Consider the following 24,480-nt stretch of genomic DNA (forward strand, 5'->3'; position numbering starts at 1 on the left):
CCTAATTGCATTTCTCCACCCACTTCTGTCTTGGGTCATATCAATGTTAATCCCCTTTACCAACATGTCCTGCCTTATCGTCTCCCCCCAGGTCTTCTTTGGTCTTCCTCTCCTACTCCTTCCAGGAATCTGCACTTCAGCTATTCTTCGTATTGGGTGATTAACGTCTCGACGTTGAACATGACCAAACCATCTTAACCTATGCTCTCTCATTTTGGCATCAATTGGTGCCACACCTAGACTCTAATATACTCATTTCTAATTTTATCCTTCTTTGTCACTCCACTCATCCATCTAAGCATTCTCATTTCCGCCACATGCATTCGTTGTTCCTCTTTCTTTTTCACTGCCCAACATTCAGTTCCGTACATCATAGCCGGTCTTATGGCTGTTTTATAGAATTTTCCCTTCAGCTTCATTGGAATTTTTCTGTCACACAACACACCACTCGCTTCTTTCCACTTCATCCATCCAGCCCTAATTCTACTGCATGCATCTCCATCTATTTCTCCATTACTCTGTAATACCGATCCTAGGTACTTAAAACTATTGCTTTTCACAATCATTTCACCATCCAAAGATACCATTTTATTTGTAGTAGCTCCATCTTTAAATGAACATTCCAAATACTCTGTTTTTGTCCTACTAACTTTTAAACCTTTTTCCTCCAGAGCATGTCTCCACTGTTCCAGTTTTTGTTCTAAGTCTCTTTCACTATTTCCTACTAATACGACATCATCAGCATACATTAAGCACCATGGAATGTTACCCTGTAGTTTCGCTGTTATCTGGTCCAAAACTAATGAGAATAAATACGGACTAAGCACCGAGCCTTGGTGCAATCCTACTTTCACATGAAATTTATCAGTCTCTCCCACACCTGTCCTAACACTAGTCGTAACTCCCTCATACATATCCCTCACAATCTTTACATATTCACCAGGGACTCCTTTCGTATTGAGTGCCCACCACAGAATCTCTCGAGGAACTCTATCATATGCTTTCTCAAGATCAATGAATACCATATGAGCGCTTGTTTCTTTACTCCTGTATTTTTCCATCAACTGCCTTATAATGAAAATTGCATCTGTTGTTGATCTACCCTGCATAAAGCCAAATTGATTCTCGGATATTTCGGTCTCTTCACGTATCCGTCTGTCAATTACTCTTTCCCATATTTTCATGGTGTGGCTAAGCAGTTTTATAGCCCTGTAGTTTGTGCATTGTTGTATATCTCCCTTGTTTTTGTAAACAGGTACCAGTATACTGCTTCTCCATTCGTCTGGCATTTGTCCGACTTCCATAATTCTATTAAATAGACCTGCTAGCCATCTTGTTCCTGTCTCTCCCAATGCTCTCCATACTTCCCCAGGAATATCATCTGGTCCTACCGCTTTTCCTTTCTTTATTTTTTGAAGCGCTTGAGCCACTTCCTCGTTGGTTATTTTGGTGACCATTGCTGCTACTGTCTCCGTTGACTCTACAGGCTGTCTGTCAAATTCTTCATTTAATAAGCTGTCAAAGTACTTTCTCCATCTCTTTTTGACTTCCCTTTCGTGAACTAGTATTTTATTATTTTCATCTCGGATACATCTAATCTGATTAAAATCTTTTGCTTTCTTTGCTATCTGTTTGGCTATTTTATATATCTTCGTTTCGCCTTCCCTGGTATCAAGTTGATCGTATAGGTTTGAATACGCTTCTGCTTTGGCTTTTGCTACTGCTACTTTCGCTTCCTTTTTCGCCACCATATAGTTTTGAAGATCTGTGTCGGATCTGGTTTCTTGCCACTTTTTATATAATTTTCTCTTCTCTTTTATTTTTCCTTGTACTTCGTTTGACCACCACCAAGTCTCTTTATCCTCGAACTTTTTTCCTGACGTTTTCCCAAGTATTTCAATAGCAGTCTCTCTAATACTACTGGCCATTTTTCTCCAAATTGTATTAGGGCTTCCTTTCATGTTCCAACATATTTTTTCCTACTATTCTTTCCCTGAATAGACCTTCTTTCTCATCTTTCAGCAGCCACCACTTGATTTTTTGTGGTCCTCTCCGATATTTTTGTTTAGTTTCGCTTTTTACTTCGATGTCCAGAACAAGCAGCTTATGTTGTTGGCTTACTGTCTCACTCACTATTACCTTGCAGTCCTTGCATTCACGTATGTCTTCTTTCCTTATCATGAAGTAGTCTATTTGGGATTGATGTTGTCCACTTTTGTAGGTAATAAGTTGAGTTTCTCTCTTTTTAAAGAATGTGTTAACAATCACCATATCCAATGCTGTTGCTAATTCATGTTATTTAAATAATTTATTATAAAGAAGTGTCAAAAAAAATTTTATTCAAATTAAGTATCGTATCTGAGCAACGCAGGCCATTGACACGGTTACAAAAGTAAAGTTTACAATATGTTTAAATTAGAAAAATTGAGAAAATTAAGAATTTAAATTAAGAAATTTCAATATCAGCAAAATGATACAAAACAACATTTATATGGCGTAGTATAACCGAGAGTCTTTGAGAAACATTATCACATTATTAAAGTTACTATTATCACTAAGAGTGGTGGTTTGGTCTTCATCCAGTTTATGTAGTCTTCGGGTGTTCGTGTATAGGTGGCACTCAACTAGTTTGTGTTTGACGGTGGCATGAGTGTTGCAGGTATGACACCAAGGATGATTTCCCTGGCTCATCAGGTAACCATGTGTAAGACGACAATGTCCAATTCTTAGTCTTTTCATGACTTTGTCCCTTATACAAAGTGCTGGTATTTTTAAGGCAGGTATTCTGGGTTGAATATTATGGAGTTTTGAGTTTGTTCTATTCCAGAGGTTTCGTCAGACTCTCAAGCACATTTGGATTACTGTAGGTTTTACCCCTTATTGAAATTATTGACGACGGCTGCCAACTTCTTATGGCTATGTATAATGCCCCGATAATTTTCAGGAAACCGAATAATCCTGAGCAGTTTAAACTGAGTAATATTCAATTAGCTGAAACTTCCCAATACAGAATGTAATTAATGGCTATTGCCAAAAATAAAAAGATTGTCATTGGAAAAATTCTTTCATCTGTTGATGCATTTACCCAGCATTTAAAAAGGGTATATTTACAAACACAAATTTGGCTGCATGGAGAGGACAGTAACATGAACCCAACCGATTGGGGATGGGAATTACAAAATAATATATTATTTCCAGTTAGAATGACTCAGCCATCTGGTCCTCCAAACATTATAAATTTAATATTCTCTAGTTGTAAGTCAGACTGCTGCAACTCATGCAGGTTCAGGAAGCATGGGTTAGTTTGTAATTTAGCCTGCAAAAATCGTGCAGGCTCTGATTGCACAATATTGCATTGGACTCGAGAGAGGAAGGCAATAATGAAGAAGATGATGATAATGATGAAGAAAATGAATTTTAAAGATAAATTACGATAAGTTTGTATAATGAACTTTTTTAACCATAAAAATATTATAATAATAAAAATTTATGTTTATTTATAATAAAAATACCAACCTTTTCGGTCACTATAGTTACATCGAAGAAAATAGATTACCCCAAAACCCCCGAGTAACGAGTTTAAACTAATTATATGATAAATTACCATGATACTCCAGAGGAAGACGTTTATTACACCAGCTGCAGGCACCAGGTATTTTGCACTCTCGCTGACCTCATATTCATTTTAAGCGACCCCAAAAACCCCCGAGTTACAAGTTTGGGCCAATTATTTAACAAATTACCATAATACTCCAGAGGATAACGTTTATTACACCCGCTGCAGGCACCAGGTAGTTTGTACACTCTCGTCGACCTCATATTCGTTTTCATCGACCCCAAAAACCTCTGAGTAAGAAAATTTACCGTGTTGCAAATTTTTAATAATTGCCTATTTCAAAATTCACTTTTGAAATGCATTTTTCTTATGCACAAATGCAATTTGAGATTTCTTATTCATTACATTAGTTCACAAAATTTCCTGACATTCTCACGAATCCAACGCACCAATCCGCAGCAAAATCCGTCTCACTGCAAAAAAATCGACACTTCAACCCTTAAATGCCTCGACTATATTCAAAAACTGAATTTGTTCTGTTATTATACAATATCTGAAAAAACGTTGTTAATAAAAGTTATAGACACCGTTAATATACATATTTTAAAATTAGTGGGAAATATACAGGGTCCGCCATAACACGGTGCCAAACCAAAGTTTTGTTTTTTTAAATGGAACACCCTGTATTTTATTCAAAATCTGGTTTCTCTTCATTTTTCTGATTACGAAGATATAACACTTGTCGAGAATTATACTGAGTGTTTCAAAGTTACGAGCACTTTTAGTAAAAAATCCTATTGATATGATCGCCCTGTATGTTTCTAACGGGGAGGTATAAACTTATTTTTTTACTGCTTTTGACTGTCAATATTAAAGTAGTTTTGCAACAATGTACAATTTTTTTTAGCTACACAAATTGTATACAGGGTAAGTCAAAACGTAACTAAAATATTTTCTTCATATTTTAAATGGAACACCCTCTATTTTATATTATCATCGAAAAGTTCTATCAGTATACTTGCATATCTTTTAAATATTCCATATACCTAAATTTATTAGTTTTCGAGATATTTTAGTTTAATTGTTGATAACAACATATATTACTTAGTTATAAATAACAATACTTTAATTTACTAAAATTTATTAAGAAAACTAAATTAAATAAAAAATTATTAACGTACTTCTTGTTTCTTATAAAGGCTGTTCAAAGTGTCCTCCCATAACGTCTACACAAGCCTGGAGTCGGGTTTCGAAAGCCCTACTGACATTTGTAAGCATTTGTTGTGTGACACTTTGAAAGGCGTTTTGAATCCTAATTTTCATATCGTCAACTGTTGTTGGAGGTGTCTTATACACTACGTCTTTAATATAACCCCAGAAAAAGAAGTCAACTTTGTTTAATTCTGGTGATCTGGGTGGCCAGTGAACTGGCCCATCTCTTCCTCTCCATTTTTCAGGAAATAGTTCATCGAGTTCACCGTTGACAAGTGTGTTCTGATGAGCAGGGGCTCCATCATGAAGGTACCACATATGTTGGCGGTTGTTTAATGGTACACTTTCAAGTAGAATAGGTAAATGATTCACTAGAAAATTTAAAATAAACCTCACCATTTACCGATTCCTCAAAGAAAAAAGGACCTATAACGTAATTGCCTATGATTCCATCCAAAACATTTAAGGACAATATCGTTTGACTATGTGTGCGAGCACAGTACGGTTGGTTGGGGAATAATAATGAAAATTGGGTCTGTTTACACTACCTTTTTTGTGGAATATTGCCTCGTCTCCAAAAAGAACAAACTCAAAAAAAACCCTCTGTATAACTATTTGATGTTGTGACCATTGACAAAATTGTACTCTCTGTTCGAAATCATCCCCAACAAGTTCTTGATGTAATTGTATATGATACGGATGCATGTTGTTTTTCTTTAGTATGTTTTGGATAGATCCATAACTTATATATTGCTCTCTTGTAATATTTCGAAACTTGTATGAGGATTTTCTGTAACAGCCAGTAAAAGATTTAATTCATTTTCAGCCGTAATAATGGTTTTTGTTTTTTCCTTTGCTTCATATAAAACAGAACCAGTACGATTAAACCTGTCTAATAAGTTGTCAAATGTTCTTTTATTTGGTTGTCGACGCTGTGGATACCGTTCATTATAAATTCTTGTGGCAAGTAATGAGTTTTTGAAACACCCTCCTAAAATCCATATCATGTCTGTCATTTCCTCACGATTAAAATTCATTGTTGCAAACAATTATAACAATATGGCAAACAATTATAATCACACAATAATAAAAATAAAAACGTAGAGATAAGTAAAATCTTATATCTGACAGTTCTTGTGTCAATTATTTCAAAGCCACCTTAAACAAGAACTTGCAACAATTTATATTTCCCATTTCTTCGCGGAAAATTAATATCTTATTGTTTGGACATATAGAATTGTCGCTATTGTATAGAATTTACCAGAAACTTGGAGAAAAAAATGAAATGCAGTCTAATTTTAATTATCACTGACAAACACATTGGAGGTTTCTAATATTAAGGGTATAATTAATTATTGTAATAAACGTATCTATGAGTTATCAACAATAAAACTAAAATATCTCGAAAACTAATAACTTTAGGTATAGGGAATATTTAAAAGATACGGAAGTATAATTATACAACTTTTCGATGGTAATATAAAATACAGGTCGTTCCCTTTAAAAATATGAAGAAAATCTTTTATTTACATTTTAAATTACCCTGTATACAATTTGTCTAGTAATAAAAAAAATTGTACGTTGTTGCAAAACTACTTTAATATTGACAGTCAGTAAAAAAATAAGTTTATATTGCACCGTTAGAATCATCCAGGGCGATGAAATCAGTATGATTTTTTAATAAAAGTGCTCATAACTTTGAAACACTCAGTATAACCCCAGAAAAATGTTATATCTTCTTAATCAGAAAAATGTAGAAAAACCAAATTTATAATAAAATATAGGGTGTTCCATTTAAAAAAACAAAACTTTGGTTTGGCACCGTGTTATGGAGCACCCTGTATATTTCTCACCAATTTTAAAATGTGTATATTAAAGGTGTCTATAACTTTTGTTAAAAACTTTTTTTCATATATTGTATAATAACAGATATATTTGACTTTGTCACAGAAGTTGATCACCCTGTATGGCTTGGAGAATATTTTTTGTTTTTTGATTCTGTTGCTATTTGAGCGAAATATTCTATTTATCCTGATTTTTTTATTCCGTTTTAAGCAAAGTGTTGACGCAGATGGGTTAATACATAAAACTACTAAAAATAGGAAGGCATCAAATAAATTTTGTTTTTCAGTTATTATAAATAAAAAACAGATATCATACTCATATTAATTTGATTTAAATCAAATACCAGTTGTCTAAATATATTTTTAATTTGTGAAAAACTCGATAGCAAATTGCTGAAAAATCAGTCAGAATGGTTCATTAAAAATTCATGTAACAACGGGCTTCTGTAACAAATCACTCAATACCGGAAAAGGTAACAAACAAAAAATTTTACAGAGTTGCTTGAGGATATAAGAAACTCTCTGGAGTTTAAAAGTTTTGCGGTAGTTGTATACCAGAGGCCGAAGGGGAAGGAGAAGGACTGGTCCAATCGCCTTTGGTCCTATTGCTCGGTTACGACCCCTTTGTGGTTTTTGATAAAACTTCGCGTCTTTGAAAAGTCAGTAATATATTATGGCGAAGGGCAATGTTTGAGTTGGACCACTGGCAATGGCCAAAAGAAATCAAACAACTTTGTTGCCGCAATGAGAAGGACTGGTTTTACTTTGCCCGTAGGAAATTATTTTGGAAGTGAAAAGAAGTTTATGCGGTGTTGAAGATTTTTTTAAGTTTTACTATTCTTTATACCTACAAAAAATTAGCACCGAAGTGTATAAAAATAGTTAGAAGAAATTTACCAACTGAATTATTACATGTACAAATTAATTATCGCACATAAATAAAAACGATACTGATAACCCCAGCAAAAGAAGTCGAAAAATTTCTAGCCGCTATTTCTAAGAACTATCTGGGGGAAGTCAATAGAAAAGGAGTACCATGCCGTCGGTATCGAACTTTTCACTAAGTCACGGATTTTAATTAACATTTAAGCAAAAAAAAACGAGTTCTTTCATGCATTTCAATATTGTGAAAAAACTTCGCATTGTAGATAAAAACGTTCAATAGACAATGTTTCTACAACCACTATTCAAAATGTACTTTTCTGCACAGTTTTATGTTAGCAAACTTGATATTTTCTCGCAGTATAAGATATTTGACATTAGTGTGCCGGAAAGTTCTTTTCTGTACAGTTGACTACCTCATTCTGAGTAACGTCATACTCTGTTTACATCCATGGTTAAAATTTAGACAAATATATAACCTATAAGACAATTATTATATTGAAATATAGAATAAAAATTAAATTATAGATGTTACAACTGTTTTATTTTACAAGTTTATTTTTAATAAATATTTTATAATTACTATTAATTAACCACTAAGGATTTAGCAACCTCAGCAAGATACGTCGAATGAAGTAGATTTGGTGGAACTCCATGACTGCATAAATATAACGCCAAATGTGACATTATTTTGTAATAATTATTTATTAGTTATTTATGATATAAGTGTTAAAAGTACACGTTTAAGGCACGCATGTGAAAGTTTGCTGAATGAGCGAAGCGAGTTCTGTAATTCACATGTGTGCCTTAAAAATGTACTTTTTAACACGCATATCATACAATATTTTTTCTACAAACGTAATTACAGGACAATATCTACAAAAACTTTTACTTGAACTTGACTGACATCGCATTTTTATATTTTTTTGAGATTATATCGAAATTGTCTATACGGTCAATACAAACTGCAGTGCCATAAAATTTTTAAAGCACTAGTGCCTAAAAGTAGCATTTTTAACGCTCGTATGGAGTGCTAAAAATTGCATTTTTAACACAGTTAGGTTGTAGAAAATAGTTACTTATGATATAAGTGTTAAAAGTACACGTTTAAGGCACGCATGTGAAAGTTTGCAGAATGAGCGGAGCGAGTTCTACAATTCACATGAGTGTCTTAAAAATGTACTTTTTAACACGCATATCATACAATATTTTTTCTACAAACGTAATTACAGGACAATATCTACAAAAACTTTTACTTGAACTTGAGTGACATTCCATTTTTATATTTTTTTGACATTACATCGAAATTGCCTATACGCTCAATATGAACTACAGTGCCATAAAATTTTTAAAGCACTAGTGCCTTAAAGTAGCATTTCTAACAGTCGTATGGAGTGCTAAAAATTGCATTTTTAACAGAGGTGTAGAAAAAATGTTTAAGTTCAAAAAATTAAGGCAGTGCATTAATATTTTAACTGATTTATTTGTAATTTGTTTAGGTATAATGAATTTAAATTGATTAGTATTAATTAAATACAGTTTAAAATTTATAATTAATCTCTATAATAAATCTTCGTTTGGAAATTGTGATGTTTATTTTTAGCAAAAAATGTGGTTGTAGAAAAAGTATAGTGTGTAACACGTGCAGACTCGTTTGAATTGCGGCACTCGCTATTGCTCGTACCGCAATTTTTCAAACTCGTGAGAAATTAGTACTTTTCTGCACTTATTAAACAATATACTATTTCTTGAAAATGCCTTGCTCTTAAAATGGGATTTCCTAAAATAAAGAAATGCTTATACATATAAACAATTTTATTATAAATTAAATAAGAAAGAAAACATTTTTTGCTGTAGTCTGAAGAAAGTTGTCTGTTGAATATTTTTGTCTACAAGCTGTAGTTTTTTCCATAATATTGAAATTAATGAAAAATGTCGCTTTTTTGCACAAATCTTAATATAAAACCATGACGATGGAATCCTTTTGCCCTGTTTCCTGTCATCTTATACTTATTTTTTAAGCTCCCACCCCTTCTCCCTTCTTTATCCCTATACGCAATGGAGAAACGTCAAGCATGATCGCTAGGGTGGGTCGTTTTTATACTTTTTTTTTTTAATTTTAAGACGCCTGCAGTTGAAAAAGTTGCTATTGGTAAAATTATCTTGTACACATTTTTTTCACTTTTTTCGTCACTGTTTGACCCCTTCGCCAGCTCCCTCAAAAAACAAAAAAAAATAAATCAACAAATTAATTTCCCTGTACTATGAAATAATGCAATATCTAATTACCTAAAAAAATATTTTTAATTTTTAAATATATTTAGGTCCCCCGTCAGCCCTTAAAGCTTGTTACGCACGGAGAGCCATATTTATAATAATTATATCATATCTAATTGATGGATTCGACCGTTACTTGATGGAAGTTCATTTTATCTAATAATAAAACACTGAAAACGTTTGTTTTCTATACTTCCACAGAATTTATTATAACTAAGTGACTACAGCTGTTTCGGCAGAGTGCCCTTCTCAAGTGATATAGTTTACAATGTGTTTGCCTTTTTAAGTCTTCAACTGAAGAGGTTGAGGAGTGGGGAGCTGTTTGTCTCGAGTTGGTCATTCAGAATTATATCTGTATTTTTCAGTTTATTAATTTCCATAGATTCTAAAAAAGATAGCTTAAGGCCTTTATTTTGAATATGCAGAATTTGAAACTCTTCATTGAAAGAATGATTATGATCTAGAAGGTGAAGTGCGTATGTAGAAGTGTCTGTTTCTCTATTGTTGAATGCCCTTTTGTGTTCTGCTATCCGTTTGTCAAAAGTTCTGCCAGTTTGACCGATGTACGTTTTCGGACCGTCACCACACGTTAGTTTGTACGCACCACTCTGTCGTTGCTTTCTCTTTCGGCTTTTATTGTTCTTAATATATTTGCTTAAGTTGTTGTTAGTTCTGAAAGCTGGTGTTATTCCTTTCTTTTTTATGTATCTGGCTATTTTTGTTGTTATCTTGCCAGTATATGTGAGAGAGCAGAAGGTACTGTGTTCTTTCTGTGGTGGTGGATACACTAATTTCAGGGCTTTCTTATGAAGTTTTTGGTTTAAAATTTTGTTAACTGTTTGTTCGTTATAGCCGTTGTATACTGCTATTTGTTTAATGATGTTTAGTTCTATCTCGAAGTTATTTTTTGTCATGGGAATTTCTGTCAGTCTATGTATCATGCTATGGTAGACTGCTAATTTGTGTTGTGTAGGATGGGATGATGAATTGTGTATAGTTGTGTCAGTATGGGTAGGTTTATGATATACGGAGAACTCATGTTTGTTGTGTAGTCTGGAAATCGTTACATCTAGAAAGTTTATGGAGTTATTCTGTTCTGTTTCTATTGTAAACTCAATATTATTATGAAGTGAATTAATATATGATAGAAATTGGTCAAGTTGTCTGTTAGTTGTCTGTTAGAGGATTACCCATAATAAGTCCTGCACTGTTGTTTGTGTATATTTGATTATTGAATTCAAAATAGTCTTGATTTATGCAAATTTCAAGAAGGTGTAAAATTTCAGATGCAATGATCGGATTTGTACTATTATGGTCTAAAAGATTCTTAACTAAAACAAAAGTTTCTCTAGGAGGAACACTAGGAAAAAGATTTTTTACGTCAAATGAAATTAGTCTGGAGTTGTTGGGCAATTGAAAATGTTGTATTTTATTAACTAGTTCTAGTGTATTTTTTATGTATTTTTTACGGTGAATTTAGGTGAAAATTTAGTGTATTCTGTAATAATATCTGACAGTTTTTTTGAAAGTTTATATGGCGGAGCCGTATAAAAAAAACTACAGGTCTTATTGGGTGGTCAGGTTTGTGTAGTTTAATAAAAGAGTATAATTTAGGAGGTTGTGGGTTCATAATGTTGAGGTATTTCTGTTCTGTTGGATTTAGTATTTATTTCGAATTTTCAATGGCTAGTTTAATTTGTTTTCGGTATTTTTCTGTGGGGTCTTTGTTTAGTTTTGTACTGTTTTGGTTAGTTAAAAATTCTATTGTTTTGTTATTATAGTCTCTTTTGTCGATAGCAATAGTAGTGTTACCTTTGTCTGCTTTTGTAAATATTATGTCATGTTTTATTGATTTATTTTTAATTGAAACGGCTATTTGGTTTTCTTTGAAACAGCAATTATTAGCTTCACTACATACATCGGTAATAGATTTTGCAATGATGCTTTTTTCTATGTTTTTGGCAGTTTTGTTTAACGCTACTTCACATTCTACACCTAAATATTCTAAATTTTTTTGATTATTATGTTGAGGCAAGCTGTGTTTGAATCCTTTCTCTAAAAGTTCTATTTCACTATTATTGGATTTAGTATCTGTTAGGTTTATAAATCTATTGAAAAAACTATGATTTGAAAAAATTTTTGTATGAGTATTGAGTTTTTACTATTGCAAATTAGATTATTTAGTTTTTACATTGTGTATTAAATTTTTTGTCTATTATATTATCTACTTCAGTTCTTACTTTAGAATCTAGGATGTCAAATTCTATATTATCTAATCTATAATGTAATTCTGAATGACATACCTTAAGATACACAGCTATAATATCTCGTTTTCTGTATTGGGTGCTCCTATCCCGTTTCAGCCATCTTGTTTGACCAGCCGTTTGACCCTGGTGGATACCTGCTATGGCAGCGGCACTGCGGTTGTTGGTTTTTAACTTTATATATTTGTAAAATACAGTTAAACAACATTGTTTTTAAAACTTTTTGCCCCTTATTACTTTTTTAATAATCCACGAACAATATAGTTTTCAACAGTTTGAACGTTTTTAATATCCAACAGATATTTTGATAAATGTTTAGGTACGATTTTAAAGAACTGGTAATAATATGAAATATAATAATATATTTATAATTCACATTGAAACACCTTAATAAAGAAGCCGCATTTCGATAAAAACTGAATAATAGAAAAAGTATTAAGAAACAAAAAAGTTTTAAAAACATTGTGTTTAACTAATGGTGTCAGAATAATAATTTAATTGGAACGTACACGAACATTTTAGGGGGTCTAAAAGAATAAAACTCCCATAAAATTTTTATGGTGTGCACAAATTTAAATTTTACTTTTTTTAAGATGTTACCGCTCTAAGTGCGATGTCACATTATGCGTTTTGACCGGATGCGGTGGAGACGCAACCGTTTCCAACGCTACCGGACCGACCTGTCACACTATGCGTTTAGTCTGGTGCAGTTGTAAGCGCGTACCGGTGTCTCAAAACGCATCCGTTTCCAACGCAACCGGACCGACCTGTCACACTATGCGTTTTGACCGGATGAGGCGGAAACGCATCCGGTCAAAACGCATAATCTGACATCGGCCTAAGAAAGCCATATGTCTATTTTCAATATAAAATCTCTAATACACACACCGCCAAAATTAGCCAAACACCTTAAAAATGGGACATGTTTGATGTCTCCAATTTCCTAAACCTGTTGTCCGATAACCCATTCATGACTTTTAATTCATTTCGCGTATAAAGTTCTATTAAAGCACAGATGCCACCGAATATTCCTCTCAGGATCCTTCGTTCAAATATATGCAGAAGGTTTTCATCTGCCTTGGAAATGGTCCATGCCTCTGATCCATATGTCATCACTGGTTGTATAAGGGTTTTGTATATGGTTATTTTTGTTTTTTTTTTTTGGCTTAAGAGGCTACAGTAGCGATCAACAGGTAGCAACAAACGCGTTCCGAGATTGCGGCTCTAATTTTGAATATTTTGTCGAGATATTGGGCACACATATTCGTAATATAAAAAAGAATGGCGGTACAGAGCCCAATTTCAGAAATATTTTAGTACGTGAATTAGTACGAAATTACTCTTTAACTAAAAAAAATATTGAAAAAAGCCTGTACAGCCATTAAGAGGAAAAAAAACTCTTCAAATAAACTTTTTTATCCCATGCCTAGATTTTGTGTAATCTTGGAACCACTAAAATTTTTTTATTTCTAACAAGAAATCGAGCATCTTTTGACTAAATAACTAATTAGGCAACATAGAGAAATTATCACTGTCATTTTGACAAACCTGCGTCAGATTTTCTCTAATCTGTTCTGTCATCTTTATCGATATCTGTTCAGTGCAGTAGTGTGTTAATTTAGGAATTCGTTATTGTTGTTTCATAGGAAATTAGTGTTTATTGATAGCTAATTTATTATAATATATTTGTTGTTGTATAAGTTGTTGGCCTCTTTGAAAGAATAGATTGTGGATAATTGTGAGTTTTAGTTATATGTAGGTAGGTAAATATATTTTACGTAAAAATATTTCGAATTCTAATGCGAGTATATAAATTTTTAGGAGCATTTTTTATTCTAAAAAATGGAATTATTATCAATAGTTTAACAAAATGGAAAAAATTAATCAAACGAAAAATAAAGTGAAACCTTTCAAGAAAAAGTCCATTAAAACCGTGCCAAAATTATGCGAAAATCGAAATTTGTTTCGCTTCACAACAAAAAATGATTATTTATTATTGTTTTATTATTAGATATTTCATGCAAATACCTTTCTAAATACCCATCTTAAAATAAAATTTTCCCCCATTTTGGTTTATTTTTATAAATATCTATTTATTAATAATAAAATCGTTTTCTATTACGTCCATTTAGCGTGACTATGATATTGTCAAAATATTAATCTTAGATAATGTCAAAGATTACCACTGTTGCCAAAGTTTATGATACTATCTCCCGAAGTTATATTTTGTTGGAACCTGTTGATCGCTACTGTTTACTCTTAAGTTTATGCTTCTCATATCACTCAGTCGGAAATAGCATTTGTTTGCTAGGATTATCCTTCGCTTGATTACTTCCGTCATGACGTTCTCCTTGGTGATCAGGGAGCCTAAGTATGTGAGTTTGTCCACCACTTCAAAGGTATACCCTATTCCACTAACATACGCCTGTTTTGGATTACTTCGACAACTAATATTTTACTGTGCAAAATAAGAAGAATGAAAGTACATTGCAAATTACATTGTTGTTTATTGGAATAATTGTTAGCGCCATTTAGTTTCGTACTTCTTATGTTGCACAGTAAAATATTCGTTGTCGAAGTAATCCAAAACAGGCGTATGTTCGTGGAATGGCCCATATAGTTGTCAACCGTGAATTGGTGACCGATGTTTCTAGCTCTAGTGTTGGGTGTTGATGCCATTATCTTTCTTTTATCCTCGTTTACTTGCAGGCCCATATTTTTTGAGGCATTTGAGAAGGTGGAATACATTTCTTCTAGCTTGCGTGTTGTGAGGGAAACTAGGTCCACGTCATCTGCATATTCCAAAATTTGGAATGATTTATTAAAAATATTTTCTCTGCTGTCTATTCGGCATTTCTGACCGCCTTTTCCAGAGCTATGTTGAAGAGGAGACACGCCAGCGCATCTCCCTCTCGCAACCCAACATGCGTTTCAAACGCCTGTGATTGTTCGCCCTGTATTTCGACTTTGCAAACAGCTTTACGCATTGTAGCCTTAACCAATCTTATCAGTTTATCAGGGATGTGGAATTCATCCATGGCTTCATACAATTTATTTCTTAGAACGCTATCATAGGCCGATTTAAAATCTACGAAAAGATGGTATGTGTCGATATTGAACTCATTGGTTTTTTCCGGTATTTGCCTTAGCACAAAGATCTGGTCTGTTGTTGATCTACCAGGCCTAAAACCACTTTGATATTATCCATGAAGCTCCTCTGAATGTGCACTTAGGCGACTATATAAGATACTCGAAAATATTTTGTAGGCTGTATTAAGGTGGGTTATTCTCCTATAGTTTCTACATTATAATTGATCACCCTTTTTGTGTAACGGGCAAACGATTCCAATACACCACTCTTCCGGGATTTGTTCCTCATTCCAGGCTCTCAGTATTATTTTATTTATTTAATGAGCCAGAGTAGCACCTCCATATTTAATAAGTTCCGAGGGTATACCATAACTTCCTGGAGATTTATTATTTTTCAGGTCTTTTATTGCATCGCGTAATTACGGGATACATACATATAATATTTTTATATGTTCCACTTCGATAGGCACTTCTTCTTCACGTGCCATCTCCGCGACGGAGGTTGGCAATAATTATCGCTATTCTGATCTTAGATGCTGCTGCTCTGAATAGTTTCGATAGGCACTACTCAGAGTGAAATTTTTTTTGTTAATTTTGGGACATATCTTAGTATAAATTGTTGCAGAAGTGATTATATAGCGAACTCTTAGTTTTATACATATGTTTCAGAAGAACTTTTACTTTATAAATGATTTTATAAGTACTTTATAATAGTAACTTACGTAACAAGTTCCGAAAGTGATATTTTACGAGACGAGTAGAAAGTTTCCAGGGCGAGCCGTAGACGAGTCATTGAATCATGCGAGTCTCGTAAAATCACAATCTACTTATGAATATTATTAACGCAATTATAACAATTATTTACATTGATATAGTTTCCTAATCTCATCTGGAATCCTTTCGGTTTCACTTTTACTGCTGATTTCCGTTTCTTGGAATTAAAAAACGAAAAACTGAGCGAAAGCACACACGAATCTTAAATGACAAGCGTTGTCATAATAAAATACAAATTTGATGTTATTGTCAAAGCCGTTACCTAGATACCCAAAATGGCCCCGAAAGTAAAAAAAGCGTCCCGAGAATGAAAAAATTAGTTCCGAAAGTAGTTACTTTCGGTAAGAGTTGTATAAAATGGTACTTTCGATTTCATAAATCATGCCGAAAGTTTTATTTTCGGGATGGCTGCAGAAAAATTATTTTGATGAAAGCTTTAGTTTCCGTAATACAACGAAGCTCTAAACAACGTTGAAATGAGTAAGCGATGGACCACCCAGCCAATTGAAACAATATTCGAAAATATTACTTCAACCAACTAAGACAGCCATCGTTACACCCTTAGCTTAGCTCAGTCACTCAGGTGTGTGTTCGTTTTGTCCTAACCTTAGATATGAACTATGAAAATTTAGAATGGTAGCAAACAAAACAATATATTTTAACTAATCATGTTTATTGTTCATAAAGATATAATAAATAAAATGATTTAGTAAATTGCATTAACAAATGTATTCAAATTTTTGCCAAAAACTAACAATTCTGGATTATACTTATAGCTTTTGGTGTTTGGCTCGATGGTAACTTCTTGATGTCGTATGGTACTGCTGTTGTAGACTTCTCGTAGGCCTGGACGGATCTTCGGCCCTAGGCCCCTGCAGCTAGAGATGGTGGTTGTGCAGTCTACGTGTCATTGTCTCACATTGTCAGCCATCTGGTGCATCGCCGGCGATGGGCTTCATACTCCCGAAAGGAGAAAGTAGATTTTATTCCCAAAAACTATAAGATAAAGACACATATCAATCATCAAGAAGAAAACCAAACTGTACCTTTGCCAAATAGTATTCAGAAATAATAAATGGCAAGGTTAAATTACATGGAATTTAGATGAGAATAGTTAAAATTTTGATTACTAAACGTGCATATTAATAGATGAAAAGAAATATAGAAACCAAACATATGGTTGAACATTTGAAGGTTAGATAAAAAAAAACATTAGAAAAATTGTTAGACGGAGAAATATAACTACAATATAATATTATTCTTACCCCAAGAGATGATTTGATGGAACAAAATGATTTATTTTTCGAATTACATGCCTTTTTAAGGATTAATTTTTCCCTTCCAGTTTATGTCATGGAGTAGGGATGACGGATGAAGTGACACTTTCATGACAGTGCAACATAGGTGGCGGGCATGTTCCGTATTGAGACAGATACTTACGGAGTGAGAATGTATACGAGGTACGTTCAGTATGTTCAGATGATAATTTAAATAAAAAGAGATATACTAAATAAAAGATAATAAAAAATGATAATAAACTGATAATCAAAGAGGATAATAAAAGAGGGCGCCAACCGATTTTTAAAGGGGGAAACGGGTAAACCAAATAAAAGAAGATAATTATTAATGAAATATTAAAGAAAATAAGGCAAAATAATTATTTAAAAATAAAATATCAAAGATGTGACGTTTGTAACGTTACAACGTATCAAATTTAGCTATTATTTTACATCTCAAGCATAACTTTTCAACATATTTTATTTTTATTAGTCAATTCCTAAATTCAGGAAGCTGCAGACAATAGAATATATCCCTTTTATGCTGATGTACTACTATTGTACGGATTGAGTTAGTTCAAACAAAATTACAAGGAACATGACTGCACACAACATGTTTCTTCGTGTGCGCACATCTCGAACAGTCTCACAAAAGACGTAATCACAAACAGCAATCATACACAGAAAGGGTCGTCATCGGAATTAATTTTGAAATTACGGTAGGTATTGAACATTTAAGAATTGTTTTCAGTTCAATATTATTTGTCAGTGCCAACCGTATTGGAGGGCTAAAGTGACACAAAACATTCAATATACTTTTAAAATTTGTATGTACGGAAAATGACTCAATGCTACATTCCATGTCAAATCACTCAGGCAAAAACTTTTGGATATCCGATTTTTCTGAACCTTGGTGTATAGCTTCCGCAGGACGTAAAAATAAGATATTTAAAGTAACAAAGTCTTCTTCTTCTTTTTTCTCAAAATGTTATTTTATGCGATTTTACAGTGATTTGGTGTACATTTAAACAAATTTGCATTTTCTATCGTAAAGTATCAATGGAAAAAATAATATTTTAATAGAAGGGATTCAAAAATGTCATTATATGGAATTATAACAAGTTATTTTGATCTAAAACAAGGTTTTAATCAAATTTTATAGTGTAGAAAATGATAAAATACCATTTTTTACAATTTCCTCTATTCCCAAAATACATCATAATCGATTTGGCTGAAAATTTTCCCACAGATAGCCAGAACACAGGACTTTCAGTGGTTAGAAGGATTGAATTGTATTGCAATACCAAAAAAGTTACATGCAATAATATCAGACTCAAAAGTATATTACTCCAGTCGGGATAGTATTTGACCTTGCATGCTGAGCTGCACAAAATTTTATTTTTCTAAGCTTTAGGGGGGTCAATAGTAGCCTAAATTTAAAATCGCGAAAGAATTCCTCCGTCACGTTAGCCGTGATCTTGATTTTAAGGGAGAACCGTTTTTGCTCAATATCTCCGCTATTTTTAAATTGTCGACAAAAATGGTAGCAACTGATATTTTTTCAAAAAAATCGTATTTACATTTATTACAATTTTTTTTAACAATTTTTGTCGTGAGGTCGATATTTTCCGAGTTAATTGTACAGGGTTATTCACTATATTTTGACCCCATGTAAACTGCTTTATTTACAGAATTAGAAAAAAATGTAAAATACAAAAGTTATTCGATTTTTAAATTATGATTTTTTGACATACATATCTTACTAGTGACGTCATCCATTTAGGCCTGATGACGTAATTGACTATTCTTTTAAATGGGAATAGGAGTCGAGTGCTAGCTCATTTGAAAGGTTATTCAATTCCCTATTCAGTAATATAAACATTAACATGATTAATTGTTCAGGGTGTCCAAAGAAATTTTTTTAATTAAATTATTTGACATAAAACGAAGAATGTATATAATTTATTAATGTCAAAATACATTCTACTGCTGTCATAAAACAGAAATAAATGTTTATTGAACAAACAAACATTACTTTTCACTTAAATTCAATGTTCCAACTGCCATCCATCTGCCTCTTGGCAGTTTGAACATTGAATTTAGCAAAAATTGATGTTTATTTGTGCAATAAACTTTTAATTCTGTTTTCTAACAGCAGTAAAATGTATTTTAAATTAAATAAATTACATACATTCTTCTTTTTGTGTCAATTAGTTTAATTCAAATTTTTTTTTGGACGCCCTGTATAAATAATTATCTTAATATTTATATTACTGAATAGAGAATTGAATTACCTTTCAAATGAGCTAGCACATGACTCCTATTTTCATTAAAAAAAATAGTCGATAACGTCATCACGCCCAGATGGATCACGTCACTAGTATGTTATATATGTCAAAAAATCATATTTTAAAAATGGAATAACTTTTGTATTTTACATTTTTTCTAATTCTGAAAATAAACCAGTTTACAGGGGGGTCAAAATGTCAAAATATAGTGAATGACGTACTTACAGTAGACGCCTATATTATTGATTATGATATTACATGTAACTTTTTTGGTATTGTAATATAATTCAAGTCCTTCTAACCACTTTAATGTCGTATTTTTTATCTATCTGTGGGTAAATTTTCAGCCAAATCGATTATGATGTATTTTGGGAATGGAGGTAAATGTAAAAAAGGTATTTTAACATTTTTTACACTATACAATTTGATCAAAAACTTGTTTTGAATCAAAATAACTTGTTATATTGCAATGTAATGACATTTTTGAGTTCCTTCTATTAAAATATTATTTTGGTACTTTACGATACAAAATGCAAATGTGTTTAAATAAACACCAAATGACCGTAAAATCGCTTAAAATAAGATTTTGAGAAAAAAAAAGAGGAAGAAGAAGAAGACAATTTGACCTTAAATGTTTTATTTATACATTCCGCAGATGCTATATACCAATTTTCAGACAAATCGGAGATCCAAAAGTTTTTTGATCCAAAATTGAGTGATTTGAAATGGAATCACCCCAATACATATAGGGGATTCAAAAGAGAACGAAACCATACACTGTTTCGGAAAAATTCAAACAAGCTTATATTTTTCCAAAACTTTTTTTTTAGTTTATATACATTTTAAGGTAAAATGTTCTACTCACAGATTAAGCCGTTAACTGTTTATTAATTGTTTAACCCTGCTGTCCTGTTCGGGTCTATTTGACCCGAAAAATAATTTATTTCTTACTTTACAAATTATTACGCGGCGTAACGATTTGGTGTTTCGTGACTTTATTACCTAATATGAGGTCTTTCGATTGCATATGAGATAAACAATCAACTTCTGATTTTTTTATACAAATGAAATTGTTACCTAGGATACGTCCGGGTCAATATGACCCGCGTATTTAAACCGTTAAAAATTACCTGGGTATGTGTGTTTAGTTAGCAGTATTCTGTATTGGCAGTACTTGCATGTTTGTCAGCCAGATACGTCTGTAAATAAAAACAGGTTTCTGCAAGCTAGAACTTGTAAAATAAACTGTAGTATAGCTGGACGATGTTGCAAACCAAATTATAAATATGACCAACATGGACGGACAGCATGTCTTTGGAACCAACTGGAAAGACACGAATAAAGTTGGTTTCCAAGCATACATTGGTCTTTTATTTTTAGGTCGAGTTTATAAGTCCCATGGTGAATCAACTAAAATTTGGGGAATGAAGAAACGGGTCGTAATATATTTCAATACTGCACATACTAGTGATGCATTATGCATCACTTTCATGAAATGAAAAAGCCCCAAATTATTTTAGATTACAATTCCAATAAGGAAGCAGTGGATACTCTGGATTAGCTTGTTGGCACGTATACATGTGAGAAGAGATAAATCGCTGGCCAATGATTATTTTTTATAATCTGCTGGACATTTCTGCCTACAACGCGTGCATGTTATGGGCATCAATAAATATCCAATGGAATACCAAAAAACTGGCAAAAAGGCGAATTTTTCTTGAGGAATTGGGAAAAAACTGACGAAACCAGTCATCATTTCCAGAAAAAATATACCAATAAATAAAGGCTCTTACGAACTGGTAAAAAGGACACGAGCAGAAACAAGTAGACAAGATGGAAATGCTAGTGAACCGTCTATGGACAAAATTTAACTCCGCCTGCTAAACGAGCACACTGTAGACTTGCGCTAAGAACGATAACAAGGCTAATAATTATTGTGTTGTATAATATATCATAAACATATTTGTAAAATCCATTCTTTTTATTACTGTCCCAGTTGTAAACTGAATTTTTGTAGATATTTATTACTAGGCTTTTTTGAAAGAAAAAAAATACCTTTAATACCGTTAATAAGGTTTAATTTACATTAACAACATAATTTTTGTTTAATTAACCATGATTTCTTGTTAATAAAGTTTTATTTATCACCATTAGCTTACATATTTTATTTCGATTAAGGAGCGTAAATTATAGTTGGGTCATATTAACCCGAACAGTACATTTGTGTAGTTGACTCGAACGGGACAGCAGGGTTAAACAATAACAATTATTGTTTTGTAAAAATAATTTTAAAAATCTCGTTGATTTCATCATTTTATTTTGATAAAATATTATGTTTCCATTTTGTTTTTGATTATGCTGAATCCGAATATGGCATTACTACTTGAAAATTCAAAAATTTTAAAATGTTATACAGTAATACAATGTCTGTGTAACTAGGAACCTAAGGGAAACTATTTTACTATCAATTTTGCATATCAAAATATTTTACTATCAAAATGCTATGCATAGTCAAAAATCTAAAGCTCGACCATCTGATATAAAATTTTATCAATTTTATACGAGGTATGCCAAAAATATGAATTTCATTAAAGAGTAAGTACTTTTATATTATTTCAGAATATCAAAATTTTATTATGTAATAGTTATGAAAAATATTATGTTATATTGTTATAGTCTACTCGCAACCGGCGGGTGTAATTTCCTCACCAAAATAATCTTTTACCTGCGTTTGGAAGGGTATGCCATAATCCCACAGGTATTTTCCTCACCAAAATCGAAGTGATTATTTCAGGTAGATTTTACAAAAATGCATTTAAGGGAATTATTTATCTACCTGCTCTATGATTACAGTAGGTACCTATATTAATTAATGAGTTAATAATTATTATGGTATTTTATTTTTAGTCACAATTGAAATTTTGGCATATGTAATATGCAATGGCATATTTAATAGAAAGTAATCGCGATAAACTTTTACTGCTATTTGAAAATTTTATTTTTTATTAAGTGAAAGTTTTATAAAATGAAAGTTTTAAGAAATGAAGAAGTGTACTGGAGGTGTAATAAAACAATTTGTAGTGCGAAATTGTTTACTATTGGTGCAAATTTTACAATTTCTAGAAGTAGCCTACAACATAATCATGTACCAGATCGTCAGTAGATAGATCGGAAAATTGTTTCTAACTCTTGTAAACGTTAAGCCGAAGAGAATATTACTGAAAAACCAGCAAAAATTATACGCCAAGAGCTTGCAACCCATTTACCGGAAACAATTACTACAACTGATGTCAGCTATATACGAAAAAATATATATAATTATCGACGGAAAATAATGCCTGGTCGACTTCCTTGCAATATTGACGAGGTTCAAGAGTTTGTGAAGAAGTATGCTCCAAAAACAACCAAGGGAGAAAATTTTCTTTTTATAAACTGTGTCGAAAGTAAGGTAATTGTATTTAGTTGTGAATCAAATATAAGACTTTTACCCACATCGAATTTTGTATATATGGATGGCACATTTTCTTACTGTACCAAATATTATTTGCAATTATTCACTATTCATGGGCTAATTAATGGGCACTATATTCCTTTATTATACTGTTTACTGCCAAACAAAAAAACAGAAACTTACAAAAATCTGTTTTACTTATTAAAATCAGAAATGTTTAAAGCTTTTAAAATTGAGTTTATTCGTAATAAAATTTTTCTAGATTTTGAAAAGGCTATACATAATGCAATTAGCCAAATATGGCCGAACGCTGACATACATGGTTGTAGATTTCACCTACACCAAGCTTGGTATAGAAAAATTCAGTCTCTTGGTTTAACATCAGAGTATACAAATGATTCTGAAGTAGGCAAGTGGCTCAAACTTACTTTTGGCCTTACATATATAAAACCAGAAGACGTGTCAGATTGTTTTGTGTTTGATTTAATGTCATGCAAACCAGAAAATGATATTTTAGTTAGATATGTTGATTATTTAGTTAAAACATATATAGACGAAAATAACATATTCTCCCCATATTTATGGGCAGAGGCAAATTCTTCTGTTATTCGTACCACGAATGCTAGCGAATCTTTTCATTCGCATTTTAATTCATCTTTTTATAATACGCATCCATCCATATACATTTTCTTAGAAAAAATTAAAGAATTTCAGGTAGATACGTATGTTAAAATTCAAAGTTTGCATATTGCAAAACCAATCAAAGATAAAAAAGTAAAACTAAAATTGAAAAATGTAGAAAATTTATTAATAAGATATCAGTCAAATCTAATGACTAGACTGGATTTTGTAAAGTGTGTCTCTTATTATAATAAATATTAAATATTAATTTATAGTGGAGTCAATATACAATATGTCCCTGTAGGTTGGAATCATATAAAAATTTATTAATTTTACGAAAAAAAGTTATTTCTCATAAAAAGTTCTGAATGGTCTAAAACCTAAAATTCAACCATCAGATATTTTCTTAATAACAATTTTCGATATTTTCAAATACTAAGGTACTTTATCCTTGGGCGAAATTCATATTTTCAAATACAAAGGTATATTTGATATTTGATGCATTTTAGATTCTATATTCTATACGATGCAGAGCATTTCATGAAGAATAACTTTTTTTCGTAAAATTTATAATAAAGGATTTTTCCATAGGTTCCATGTTGCGCAGACATACTGTATAAGAGCGCAAAAAAATTTTTTTGAACATTTAATATTGTTTAAGCTTGTTATTAAATGTATTTTAGGTAAGTAAGTTGTACAGAAAAAATTTTGATGACTTTGTGTAAACATTTTTTTAACTGATAATTTTCGGATTTTGTATTACATTTTTTACCTTTTTTAATTTCCTCAAAAAGAAGCTGTTTATTACGTTTTTGAAGTAAAATAATTTAGTGCACTTTAAATACTATATCTTAAGCTTTAAAAAACACCTATAAAATTGTAATATATCCGTTTAAACTTGAGTACGGAGCACACTAGTTAGCTCGCGAGTTCAAAAATCCCTT

At 32.1% G+C, this 24,480-nt stretch overlaps 1 protein-coding gene across 1 annotated transcript; it reads right to left on the reverse strand.

Moving 5' to 3' along the window:
• Window positions 1–257: 257 nt before the first annotated feature.
• Window positions 258–894, reverse strand: LOC126883442 (uncharacterized; the record flags this gene model as incomplete). The annotated part of the gene is made up of 1 exon (XM_050648989.1): window positions 258–894. A coding segment is annotated over exon 1 (492 nt), but the record flags the coding sequence as incomplete, so codon positions are not given.
• Window positions 895–24,480: the final 23,586 nt, after the last annotated feature.

The sequence above is a fragment of the Diabrotica virgifera genome, chromosome 4 (genome assembly GCF_917563875.1).
Source record: "Diabrotica virgifera virgifera chromosome 4, PGI_DIABVI_V3a".
NCBI lineage: Eukaryota > Metazoa > Arthropoda > Insecta > Coleoptera > Chrysomelidae > Diabrotica > Diabrotica virgifera.